The sequence below is a fragment of the Diaporthe batatas genome, assembly GCF_019321695.1.
Source record: "Diaporthe batatas strain CRI 302-4 chromosome Unknown Contig00006, whole genome shotgun sequence".
NCBI classification, from domain to species: Eukaryota; Fungi; Ascomycota; class Sordariomycetes; order Diaporthales; family Diaporthaceae; genus Diaporthe; species Diaporthe batatas.
This window is the reverse complement of record NW_025408553.1, coordinates 2102469-2114932: the sequence shown is the minus strand read 5'-3', so window position 1 is coordinate 2114932 and position 12464 is coordinate 2102469. Positions and strand designations below refer to the sequence as shown.

Genomic DNA, 12464 nt, shown 5'->3' with positions numbered 1-12464 from the left:
ACACGGCTCGGGCAGAGGCCAGTGAGCGGCAAACTGGGCAAGACCGCGCTCCTGAAGAGCACATATCTACCCAAGAGAAGCCTTCCACTTGCCACGGCCAGAGCTTAGAGGACAAGATCAATGTGCTGTCTCCTGCGGCCGCTCCAACATTCCCTTCGGGTTTGATCACGCATTCGACAATAAGCTCTTCTACCCAGACTGAATTGAGTTGCCATGGGTCGGACGCATCCGTGTTGGTCCAAAATGATCCCAACACGGACACCTGCATGCACTGTGGGCAATACTGGCGTGCTAAACCGCGACCGCAACCCAATCGTCCGGAGAACCCATACAGGACAGGCTTGAGCCTCAAAATTCACAAGCATGAGGCCAGCCCACCTTTTGGCGCCTACTACCCCCATAAAGACGACACACGGCGGCCAATACCGAGAGAGGAAGTAGAAGAAAAAACACTTGTCGATCTGTGCCTAGAGAACCCACCGCTAGAAGGAAAAACAGAGCAGGAAGAGAGCAGAACGCTCCTCATTGTGCAAGAGCTCCATGTGAAGAGTGGCGGCGGAGCCCAGCTTGTCGTTTGCCGCTTGGACGATGATTCGCAGGACTACGTTGCAAAGATATATGATCCCTTATATTACGATCCCGAGGATGACTTGTTTGCAGACGTCACATGGACTTCCGACATGGAGTACACCAGGGAAGCGGCTGCATACAACGAAATGCATAAATTCGTCGTCAGACAGGAAGACCCTGGGGTCCCGTACTTCCACGGCTCTTGGACCTTCCAGATTCCTCTGATTCTCCCAACAGAAAAAAGGACGAGAGACGTGCGAATGATTCTCATCGAGAGAATTCATGGGAGGTCAATGGTCGAGTTCAACAAGAACACGATATCCGAATCGGAGCGCCTGCTAACGCTGGGCCGCATGGCACAAATCCTGGAACTGACATCGTGGTACGGCGTGCGCCACGAACTTACCCGCCCGTCAAATATCATGCTTTGTGACAGCGAGGTACCTGGGGAGGTCGGGAGAATGGTAATAGTAGGGTTCTCGGGGTCGGTGGTGACGTGGGAGGAGGACGACACGAGATTCATTCCAGATCCGTGGCCTGACAAGCCCGCCAACCCGCTTGACCGGTGGTTCATGGGAATCAATGACTTCTTCCCTAGGTACTTTTCGGAGTGGCTGCCTGCGAGTTGGGACCGCAGAATTCGGCCTTTGCAGGAATGGATGCACGAAAGGTGGAGCAAAGATGATCGCTTCGAGCCTCCGTGGAGAGAATTGAGATGGTACGATGAGGAAGCCAGATGGGATTGATACCTGCTCATGTAGGTAGTGAACACTGAAGTACACGTCTTTGGTAGCGGCGAGCGATGGGCAACATCAGAGGACTAGATTTACAAATGATACACGCAACTCTCAGTTTTGACGAGTTCGATTTGGCATCTGACCATAAAAGCTTGGTTGGGTAGGTCTATCTGCCGGCCTTGACACCAAGAATCAACCTACATAGTGAGCTGAACAGGCAGCTGGATCGTTGAAAAAAGGTTCATAAAATCGGACATGATTATAAAGAACCAACTGCAGATCGGCGGCACCACCTGAGCATCTGATTTAGCATGAAGAGAAGTCCCGCTGGTACATGGCGTCGTCCAAGCTATAGACGCCATCCATCACCGTTGCACTGAAATCTCGGTGACATCTGAAGACTTAATTCTGAAAACATACATAGCACCTCAGTCGCTCAAGAAAACGCTATCGGGTTTTCAGAGGTAAAGGACGAGAAGCAATCGTTTGATCGGCAGCCCGGGATTTGAGCCCCGTCTACTGTAGGCGCTTACCTACATACTTGGGTAGCTTGGCTTTTGCCAAGGGGCCTGGAAATCTCCAGGGGTTCTCGATCACTGCCGTTGGTCTGCGTAGCCGCCTGCACATTGCTAAGCGACAGCAGTGTTGCATTGCAGCACCTGCGCATCGACGACGCGTCACGTTCTTGGAAACGTGGATCATTGAGATCTTTCATGAGCCTGACAGTAGGCTTACTGACTTAATGACGGCAGCCCGGGTGTGCTGATTTGGTCTCATTCTGGTTGGGTGCTCTCGATCCCAAGAAAGACTGCTACCAGGGCGCTCAATATCACTGATGGCGGACAAGAGATCTCCAAAGTTGGATCCTGAGTTACGCTCGCAGAAGCGCGCTAACACCTTCCCCATCTCTAGAAACGAGGCCGATCTGGAAATCCCACGAAAAGATGAGATAAAATGGAACCTGGGCCCACAAAGAAGGTCTACGACGCATCTCCCAGATGTCGAGTCCAATGACAGGGATGGGGAGCCAGAGACTGCATCTGATGGCCCTTCTGCCCCCCTCGTCGAAGATGTAACCCATTCTGAGGCGAATGAGCGGCCATCGCAATGCGGACAGGACGACAATGATGAATATCACGGCTGCGAAATATCTTCTTCACACAAAGAAACTGGAGAGGACAAAAGCGATGTCTCTTCTCCAGCGGAGCGGGACTTGGAGCGCGTTGCTGCGCCTTGCGGTCGTCTGAAGATGCATTTGACCTCTACCAAACCTGCCCAAGACGTCCCTTCTCCCGACCATGAGTCGATTAAATTTGAGGTGGAGGAACCTACCACTGTTTATGAGGCTCCGAATACGGACACGCTTGTGCAACCTGGGCCTTGGAGCCCACCACCGGAGCCACTTCGACCACCAAACCCTTACACAAGGAGTCTCAGCCTAACAATCTGCAGGCACGAGGCATGTCCGCCTTTTGGTCCAGATTATGGAGTTTATGATGATTTGCGGGATAGAGTATTGGAAAAGGACCTACGGCAGAAGACACTTGTCGACCTGTGCGTCGAAAACCCTCCAATGGAAGGCGAGACCGACTACAAGGATATACGAAAGCTGGAAATCGTGGAAGAGCTGCGTGTGAAAAGCGACGCCGGTGCACAACTAGTTGTATGCCGCCTTGACAAGCACGACGAAAAGGACGAAAAGGACGAAAACTACGTGGCAAAGATATATGATCCTTTGTATTATGGCTTCAGCGACACAATGTGGTCAGATTTGCCTCGAGACGTTACGTTCCAGTCAGACATGGACTATTGTAGAGAGGTAGGCGCATATGAGGAGCTGGATCAGTGGGTTGGCGGGACATCAGTCCCTAAATTCCACGGCTCGTGGACCTTTCAACTGCCACTGAGCTTGCCGAGTGGACGAAACATAATGAGAGACGTTCGGATGATTCTCATCGAGCGAATTCCCGGCAATTCGATGCTTGAGTTTGATCAGCATGCGTTACCCGAATCAGAGCGTTTAGAGACATTGGCACGGCTTGCAGAACTCATATCAAGGATCGCCTTCATCGGCGTCCGCCACCACGACATCTCCCAACGAAACATCATGATCTGTGAGGGCGAGAAAGCGGGAACAGTCGGAAGGATAGCGCTGATAGACTTCAACATGTCAACTGTGGAGCGGCTGGACGATTTTGAGGAGCAGTATGGTCCCAGGGAGCCCGGGCCTGACAAGCCGGCTAATCCGCTCGACTGGTGGTGGGGAGGAGGCTGGTACGGAGGCTTTTTTGAATGGTTGCCGGATAGGTGGGAGAAGAGGCTACGGCCCTTGCAGGACTGGATGTTTGAAAGATGGGGAAAATCCGAAGACTTCGCGCCTCCAGTCAGGGAGTTAGTGTGGGATGAGGAAGATCAACCTCGAAGTTGGATTGCCTGGTGAAAGCTGCTTGTCCATGTCGTCAGCAGAGGCCTGGACAAAATGGAGGCACTACTGGTACTGTCAATGATACATGCACTTCGGAATTACTAATGAATTTTATTGGACACATGGCCACGAAGACTTTCAACATTTGAAGGCTGTCTGCTATCGATCGCTAAGCCCACGACAGAAGGCAGTGTGCGTGCACAGCAACACTGGGGAAGCCAGCCAAGTCAATCCCCTCCAGTGTTCCAACACTTGATTTTCCACGACCACCAGACTAGAGTCACCGCGCGTGCAACTTCCACGTTTTATAGTCACCATCACAAGGACATGTTCTCCATCACTGCCTCTTCATAGGTGGGTGGCAGAGTTTCGACCGATGCCGCGCTCCTTTGGTCGTAGTCGCGGTCGTCGCGGTCGTCGCGGTCGTCATCGTTGTTGTTGTTGCTGCGGACGGTCTGTCGGTGGACATTTGAGGCAGACCCTCCAGCCCTTGTAGTACCGGGCCTTGACAGGCCCGAGAACGCAAATTGCGGTACCTGTATCTCTATCTCAAGCTCCCGCGCCATCCACCTAGCCTTCGAAATCAGCTGGGTCCTACTGCTCTCGTCATGAACGCAGTGTGGGATAAGCTTGTGCACGTCGACAGAAAGCTTCCGTATCACCCGGTCCTTGCCGACAACGGGGATCTCGCACAGCATCTCATGTAGAACACCAGTGTATCCCGTCATACCAGCCAAGTACTCCTCTCTGGTGATCTCGCGTCGGCGGGTCCAGAAGAAATAAAGCATGAGGCCGATGTCTGAGTAGTCGTCGGCAACGGTACTGTCCTCGTATCTCTGAATCAAAGTATCCATCCATGCGAGCCGGCGGTATGGGATGTCCTTCCCGTTTCTGCACTCATCCGTGAACTGAACCAGTCTCTTGCAGACCCCATGACAGACAACCCTGCTCATGTAGTGTGTTATCCATGCCGGCTCGGGGTCCAGGGGCCGCAGGGGCCGCTCTTCGATGTTGTAGTCTATCAGAAGCATGTGCTCGATCAGTGAGTTGATCATACGCCTCCCCGACTGGCTTGACACTGTCAAAGCTGAAAGAGGTGTAAGGCTTTGCAACGGGGCCGGGTCCGTCGTCTGGACCATTTGACTGGGAATACTCCCCCGAGTGCTCGATTCTTGGTCAAACAGTATTGCGGTGACAGCGGTGAGGATGCATTTGTTTTCGGCAAAAGATAGGTAATTACGGAATACATTTTCGCCCACGAGGCTGTTATGGAGGAGTCGGTAAACAGTCTGTCGCCTGGTAGTTGCACTGTCGTTTTCGTCGCCTGTGATCATAGAATACTCAGGTCTTTCAGGGCGTAGTATGCGTGTTCTAGTTCTGATGTTCCAATGCGGGTAACAAATCCGACTGAAAGTGTTGATGAGTTGCTCTTTAGCATCCGCGCGTTGTCTGGTTGCCATTGTGTACATGTTTCATCGGCAGTATGAAGTGGCTTAATATCAGGAAGTAGGATCAATTGGATCTTTTCGTGATGAAGAGGGTTTCGTTAAACCACTAAATTTGCTGTCAGAGTACTTCAATTTATGTTATAGACGATAGGAGGAAATCCAGCAATTTCAGAAATTGATCAACTACTACTAGCGGGATGGATTTCTTCATTTGGGACAAAAGAAGCCCACATACTTTTCAAAGTTCCAGTAGACGGACTCTATCTCGACTCACGCCATGTCGCACTATCGCACACTGGTGCCTTTAGTCTGGTGAGGCTCCGGACTGGGTCTATAGCCAGCAATTTTATGAGAATACTATGTTCATCCGCTCATTATCTACCCAGGTACTAAGGTATACTAGGGTAAAGCTAAGTATTGGTAGTATGCTAGTTGGCTATTCGAATATTGAAGGAAGTGTGAATGAATGTCTGCTCGCAATTATCATTTTCAAACTGTGTCGGGCATCACTTGCTCTTAGCACCCATCGTTCGGCCACATCTTGCACTGATATCCATTTTGAATGTACTTATGATGCTGCGACCAAGTGACATAAGCCCAGTAGCTTTGTCGTGAAAGACTTTTATTGGAATAGCCAAACTCTTCTAAGCTCTCATAACAGTTTTATATCGAATATGAACATTCGACAGTATACGATATTGCACATACTCGCTGAAATGATCCTTGCGAATCTATACAGAATTAAAATCAGACAACACCCTGTAACCCTGGGTACCGAGTTAGCATCACCTAAGCGTTCGTTTCTCAAGACAATGAAGGAAGAATGACCATCAAAAAATGCCTCAGGCCTACGGTATTGGCAAGACAATGGAGCGTTAAGACCAATGTCGATAATTATCCACAATGCGTCTAACAGAGCGGTCTTGGCCTAGCTAGCTCTACTTGAAAGTGGAATTGTTTTTATCTGGCATGAACTTCACAGAGTGTAGACGCAGGCCAGCTGCGACTCTGCGATTATGATATACTTATAAGGCTCCTTGACCTAAAGTCTTGCTCCGATGGCAGTGGAAAAGCCCTTAGCCGGGGCAACAACTGGGATCAAAGACCAGTTCAAGTTGACAGCACCCATCATAACGCCTGCGATCTGCACACCAAAGTCTTCCAAAATCTTGGGCAGACTGAAACAAAACGAAGACAATATATCGCCTGGTCATGTATGATTATGTCCCCACGTATATGTGCAACTCATCGGTTATAGAACAGCCTCCCGCATCAGGCGATCGCATCATGCGATTACACATGGCCACCACAGACCCCTCAAGCTGCAGCCAATACCAAAAGTGCCCAAAACAGAAGGCTAGGCCAAAACCTACAAGACGTCTTCCGAGGTCTACGGCTCAATACCGATGACTAAAAACAAGGGTGTGGAAGCGCGCGCGGCTGCACCCCGCCATGGCATGACCCATGCGCCTCGAGGTAAAACTGTAACAGAGGGATCTGGGCCTGTCCCAAAACCTCCCCAAACTCTTGGCGGTGGGTTACCCCTTTGCGAATGCCATGCACGCCGCGACTGGGCTGAATGGACGGGGAGGCTGCCTCGGCCGCAACCTCGAACAAGAAAGCACCTGTTTTTGTCTTGGCTATGATGCATCTGACCTCGGCAGATCTCCCTATTTTGCATTCAGATCCATATGTGTGGCTGTATTTGGGATACCAGCAAGGTGTATCGTGGTTGACATTGGTTGTTTAGGGATCACCGAACGCCCCTGGGTGTCTCGGGATGGCGATCCAACGTTTATTTTGTGGGCGGATACCCAGGTACGCTTCCAGTGGGGCTAAAAGATCGTCCCTAGCGTATCGCACCCCAAACAGATGCACTCTGAAATTTAGTCAACCTTTGTTTGAGGAGCTGAACGGTCGTGACAGCAGCCTTAGCATCAAGACGTCGATCATATGTGCCCATGGGCCCCACAGCCAAAACCCGTTTGAAGCGCCTGTGGGGGAGGAAGCTTCTCCTGTTTCGCAGTTATATGTGGCCAACGGTTGAAGTCAATACACACAACAACACCGAATATATAAATCAATATCATCTCCGGGTTTGGTCTGATTTGAAGCGACCATCCGAACACGTTCCAGCATCTTTCATTAGCCTACCTATTATTCGTCCAGTTGTCAGGCACAACCACCTAGTTTTCCAAGTATATACTTTTCCGACCATCACTTTACGACAGCCACGTTTACGTGCAGACTTCCAAAATGCGTTTCGCTGCCATTGTCACTCTCTTCGCCGTCCTCGCTGGCCAGGCCATTGCTGGTAAGTGACTACACCATTCTCCAAAAAGTGCACCTGAATTTGGACGCCAGATTCTAGACGTCAATTTCAAGCACAGGCTGAGCTAACGCTTCACAGTCCCAGCCAGGGGCAACAATAACAACAACAACAACAACAACAATGCTGCCGCCTCAACTGAGGGTCAGGCCTGTACCCAGAGAATCTCGGGAACCGAAGCTGATGGCACTTGCAACGACATCGGCCAGTGTGTCGTGCAGTCGCCGCCCAACATCGAGCAGCGGTTCGAGAATGACCAGTGTGCTTGAGCGCACTGCATAACATGCTGGATGAGGGTTATCAATGGCCAATGCTCAACATGCATGCCACTGTGCGGAATCATAGTGGGATGTAGGAGCAGCATGGGAGTTGTCAATACTACCCAATTTCTGTGCAGAATTTACCTGGCAGATTGGGTGGCCTTATATTTATCCAAATATACCCGTATTCCAGACTGAAAATGGAAATTTACTTTCGTCAAAAAGAAAACATGGTCGCTATTTGAAATAAATCAGCGTCGCGCCGGTGCAAAGGGTCCACGGGTTGGTAGGGGGTTTGGCATCCACTGGCAGCACCTTTGGTTTCAATGTACTTGGATTGGCCAATGAGTCGTCCTACCCCACCCTGAACCCACCCCTATTTTGCGGCATATTTACTGTGTATGGCGTAATCCGGAGGGTCCTCTTAAGTTAATGGCTTGGTTCATGTTCCGTTCAAAGACCACATGTGTTGAAGTTTAGTACAAAACGACAAGACACCATCTGATATTTGGCTGATTATAATGCATTTGCAGCCCATATTCTGGTCAGCTTGGCTAGCTGCCCTGATGCGTGCAGGCATTGCTCGTGCCAACCTGCCACCCCAAGATGATGCCCAGGCAGTGCTTGGCGGCGAGACGACGGCCCCGAGCCCTACGACAAAGCCCAAGAATGTCGTGTTCGTCCTCACAGATGATCAAGATGCAGCCATGAACTCGATAGCATACATGCCCTTAGTCCAGAAACATCTCTCAGCGAAAGGTACCACTTATGCGAACCATTTTACAACCACCGCGATTTGCTGTCCCTCTCGGGTATCTCTCTGGACAGGAAAACAGCCGCATAACACAAACGTAACCGATGTCCATCCACCCTACGGAGGGTATCCAAAGTTCGTCTCGCAGGGGCTAAACGAAAACTATCTTCCAGTCTGGCTCCAGAATTCAGGCTACAACACATATTATACTGGCAAGCTTTTCAACGCCCACACAATCTGGAACTACGACAGTCCGTATCCGGCAGCGTGGACGGCTACAGACTTCCTCCTCGACCCAGGGACATATTCTTACCTGCACCCCATTTACCAAGCCAACCAAGACACACCGATCTACCACCGAAATGAACACACCTCTGACCTCATCACCAAAAAGGCGCAGGGCCTTCTTCAGGAAGCAATCGCATCGGACAAGCCTTTCTTCCTCGGGGTGGCACCCGTGGCACCGCACTCAGACGTTAGTCCTGATCATGATAGCTCGTCCCTGCCACAGATGACGGAGCCAGTCCCTGCAGAACGCCATGCCGGATTGTTCCAAGACGTGAAGATTCCGAGGACGGACAACTTCAACCCGGACTCGCCAAGCGGTGCCTCGTGGGTGCGGAAGCTGGCTCAACATAACGCCTCTGCTGTTGAGTACCTGGACCACTACTACCGCCAGAGGCTGCGGGCTCTGCAAGCCGTGGATGAGCTGGTGGAGAAGATTGTTGTGCAGCTGGACGAGGCCGGAGTCCTGGAGGACACATACATTATATTCAGCTCTGATAATGGCTTCCACCTTGGTCAGCATCGCTTACCGCCGGGGAAGGAGTGTGGGTATGACGAGGACATCCGCGTCCCGTTGATCATTCGCGGCCCGGGAGTCCCACAAGGGCACGTCGAGGATGCCGTGACTACCCACATTGACCTCGCACCCACAATCCTAAAGATAGCTGGGTCGGAGCTACGGCTTGATTTTGATGGAATGCCTATTCCGCTAGGCGCAGATACTGCGGCAGGCAATGCGAACGAGGAGCAAGGCAGTGGCTCGTTCGCGGTGAAAAGGCACGAACATGTCGCTGTCGAGTACTGGGGTTTTGCGCTGGCGGAAGGCGAAGGCGGAGGTTTCGATGGTCAGGGCCAAATTGTGGTGCAGAATAACACCTACAAGGCCGTAAGAATCATTGGCCAAGGCTACAATTTGTACTACTCAGTCTGGTGCGACGGTGAGCACGAGCTGTACGACCTCGAGGTAAGTGGACGTGTCTCGTCAATTTCTACATCCACACTGGTGGTCCACTCTCCTCCCAAAACAAGAAGCTGACCAGTCCCGGATATCAGACGGACCCTGGGCAGCTGCATAATTTCTACTCGACCGAGTCCAGGCCCAAGAACAAGAAAGTTATGGGAACCAACGTTGACCTGGTAATTGGCCGTCTAGATGCCCTCATGATGGTTCTCAAGTCCTGTAAAGGAGACACGTGCACGGATCCGTGGAAAGTCTTGCACCCCAGAGGAGACGTGCGCAGCCTCACAGACGCACTAAGCGTGCGCTTCGACTCGTTCTACCGTTACCAGGCGAAGGTTGCATACGACAGGTGTGAACCTGGCTACATAATCGATGCAGAAGGGCCTCAGGAGCCATACCAGTATCGAAAAGGATGGAGCTGGCATAGCTGGGTGTGATGAAGAAGTAGCGCTGACCTAGGCATACTCCGTACTGTCTATATTACCACCCCGTCAGCAGAAGTGCACGATGGATTTTGGCTAGGGAATGGGTGGTTGTATTGGAGACAGGATGGAACATGCTTGGGTATCGCATCCCTGAGCTCCGTTCTGGATTGGATCGCATCGAATTTCGACGTATTCCTCGTTTACATACAGCATTCAAAAGCAACACACGTCATAGCCCCCAGCCACACACCATCCAGAAGTTGCTTGGGTTAGTGTCGCCCTTGTGCAATGCGAATGCGAATTCGCCAGGCGCAATAGGCACATTCGTTGGCTTCTGCGGGCCTTTCCCTGCCTCAAACGTTCCCCATCAACCCCGTCCGGCCTAACATCCCTCCGCCGCCAAATACACTCGCACCCGCTAGGATGAGCTTGCTTGCGTCATCCAATATCCTAAGCCGCAAGACTTCAGCACACTTGACCTGCGCCTGGCACAGCGAGATGAGATGAAGTTGTTTCATTGATCCGAGGAGGGCTCCCACGGAAGTCGACAGATATATTTAGTCAGGTTCCATTCCCTTGGCAATCGCAAGAAGACATGCTTCGATTTTAAGCTTCTACAATACTGTAAAGAACAGAAAATAACAACAGTCCATTTCCCTCGAGGCCAATCATTTCTCAGCTTTTCTAACCGACCACGACGCCGCCTGCACAATGTGCTGCAACAAAAGACGCGCCGCTGCTTACAGAGGATACCCGCCTAGCCTCGAGGCTGGGGGTCCCGCGTTTGGACCCCCCTTCGGTCGGAGAGGATGTGGTTCAGGCCAGCGTAGGCCAGGACTGATTCAAAAGCTGGTCACGAAGGCTATCGAGAAGCGGAACGAGAAGATGGTACGTCGCAAACCCTATCCGTTATCATTCCAATATTCCCCACCGCAGCTCCGACCTCAGCGAGAACCCTTTACTAACACCAGATATTAGGAGGCTCGACAGCAACTGGAGAGTGAACGCCAGGTCCCTCAGCAATCAGTAACGCGCGTTGACGAGAAGCGCGAACCTGCTGGCCTTCAGCAAGGCCACTCCAGGGCCCAGCCGGTTAAGATTGTTTTTGATGACGGGCACGAGGAATGGGTTTCCGATTACACTGATGAGAAAGAGTCCGGGGTGCAAGTTGGGGAGAAGCGCGGCGAACATCCACCCAGGTATTCTGAGCTCATGAAAACCTAATGTGTGGCACGATTGGGTACCTTGAACCGATGTCTGTTCCATTCCGTCGTTATTGACGTGCCGTAGCAGGAAGGTGCTTGGACTATGAACAAAGAGGCGACTTAAGTCCCGTGTCTTGCATGCACGTTTCATTCAAGCCTCTTTGTACAGGCGCTGCTGTTCTCTTTTTATCCCAGTCGCTTCCTCCCCGGACCTAGACTACAGACAAAACGTTGTAGTCAGGTTCCAATGTAAAAGGTTTTAGGTAGCATTGTTTCATGTAATGGTCAGCCCTTCAAAGCTGGGTCGAAAGTGAAGACAATACCATTGAGCTTCTTGAAGCACTCTACAAAGGCACCAATATTGCATATTCATGCAGCCAATGATGGTGACCTTGGTCTATAAATTCCAGATAGGCTTACGGCCATCTCATCACCATCCGTTCCTCGCTACTCAACCACCACTCACCACATTCGGACACACCACATCTGATCGCCAACCATCGCCTATTGATAAGGCCCATTGACTATTCGCATTCACAATGTCCGGTAATCCAGTGCCATCCTTTGATCCAGAATCCCTTTATCCTGTAATCCTGGAGTTGCTCTCAGTAATTCCAGAACTTCATCAAGAAACCCTCTCCCTTCTCGAGGACAGCCTAATGTCTGAAGATTCAGAGTCAGATCAAGATCCCAGGAAAGAGAGTTTCAAGCATGAGATGAAGTTGATGATAGAGCTTTTGGACCAAATAGACCAGGAACTTGAGGAGGTGGTGGCTATAGTGGAACGTCAAAGTTCCGAGGCTGTCGAGTCTTCTTCCAATCATCTAACTTCGGCTGAATCGGAGCTAGGTACTTCGCACGGCGATTTTGATGGGCCAATGGGCACCGAATCTGATATTCCCATGAGTGGAAAAGCTCCTGAGATGTCCGCGGGTCTAGGTTCTTCTTACCCACTCCCGGCGTCAGACCCACGGGAACTAATTTGCCCTGGGAGGTGCGGCCGGTCCCAATGTTACTGCACACTATTCGAGCAGCCTGTCGGTCAGGATCGCCCTTCTGCCATCA

The 12464-nt window shown here is 51.3% G+C and overlaps 4 protein-coding genes across 4 annotated transcripts; 3 read left to right on the top strand and 1 right to left on the bottom strand.

The window, feature by feature from the left end:
• Positions 1–4049: 4049 nt before the first annotated feature.
• KVR01_005789 (uncharacterized protein) lies at positions 4050–5066 on the bottom strand (the record flags this gene model as incomplete). Its single annotated transcript, XM_044794309.1, has 1 exon — positions 4050–5066. The coding sequence occupies one exon, from the start codon at positions 5064–5066 to the stop codon at positions 4050–4052; it is 1017 nt and encodes a 338-aa protein (XP_044644592.1).
• A 2370-nt stretch (positions 5067–7436) lies between these two features.
• KVR01_005792 (uncharacterized protein) lies at positions 7437–7778 on the top strand (the record flags this gene model as incomplete). The annotated part of the gene is made up of 2 exons (XM_044791797.1): positions 7437–7494; positions 7591–7778. 2 exons carry the CDS (start codon positions 7437–7439, stop codon positions 7776–7778), a joined length of 246 nt encoding a protein of 81 aa, XP_044644595.1.
• A 512-nt stretch (positions 7779–8290) lies between these two features.
• On the top strand, positions 8291–10206 carry KVR01_006353 (uncharacterized protein; the record flags this gene model as incomplete). Its single annotated transcript, XM_044790614.1, has 2 exons — positions 8291–9772; positions 9862–10206. The coding sequence occupies 2 exons, from the start codon at positions 8291–8293 to the stop codon at positions 10204–10206; spliced, it is 1827 nt and encodes a 608-aa protein (XP_044645156.1).
• A 528-nt stretch (positions 10207–10734) lies between these two features.
• Positions 10735–11594, top strand: KVR01_006443 (uncharacterized protein). The gene is made up of 2 exons (XM_044787165.1): positions 10735–11082; positions 11173–11594. The coding sequence occupies exons 1-2, from the start codon at positions 10906–10908 to the stop codon at positions 11416–11418; spliced, it is 423 nt and encodes a 140-aa protein (XP_044645246.1). The 5' UTR covers positions 10735–10905; the 3' UTR covers positions 11419–11594.
• The last annotated feature ends 870 nt before the right edge of the window (positions 11595–12464 follow it).

Bases quoted from the DNA above. Each gene is read 5' to 3' on its own strand.
- KVR01_006443 (XM_044787165.1), top strand. From the start codon at position 10,906: ATGTGCTGCAACAAAAGACGCGCCGCTGCTTACAGAGGATACCCGCCT. The intron at 11,083-11,172 runs GTACGTCGCAAA...ACCAGATATTAG, and splicing joins AGAAGCGGAACGAGAAGATG to GAGGCTCGACAGCAACTGGA.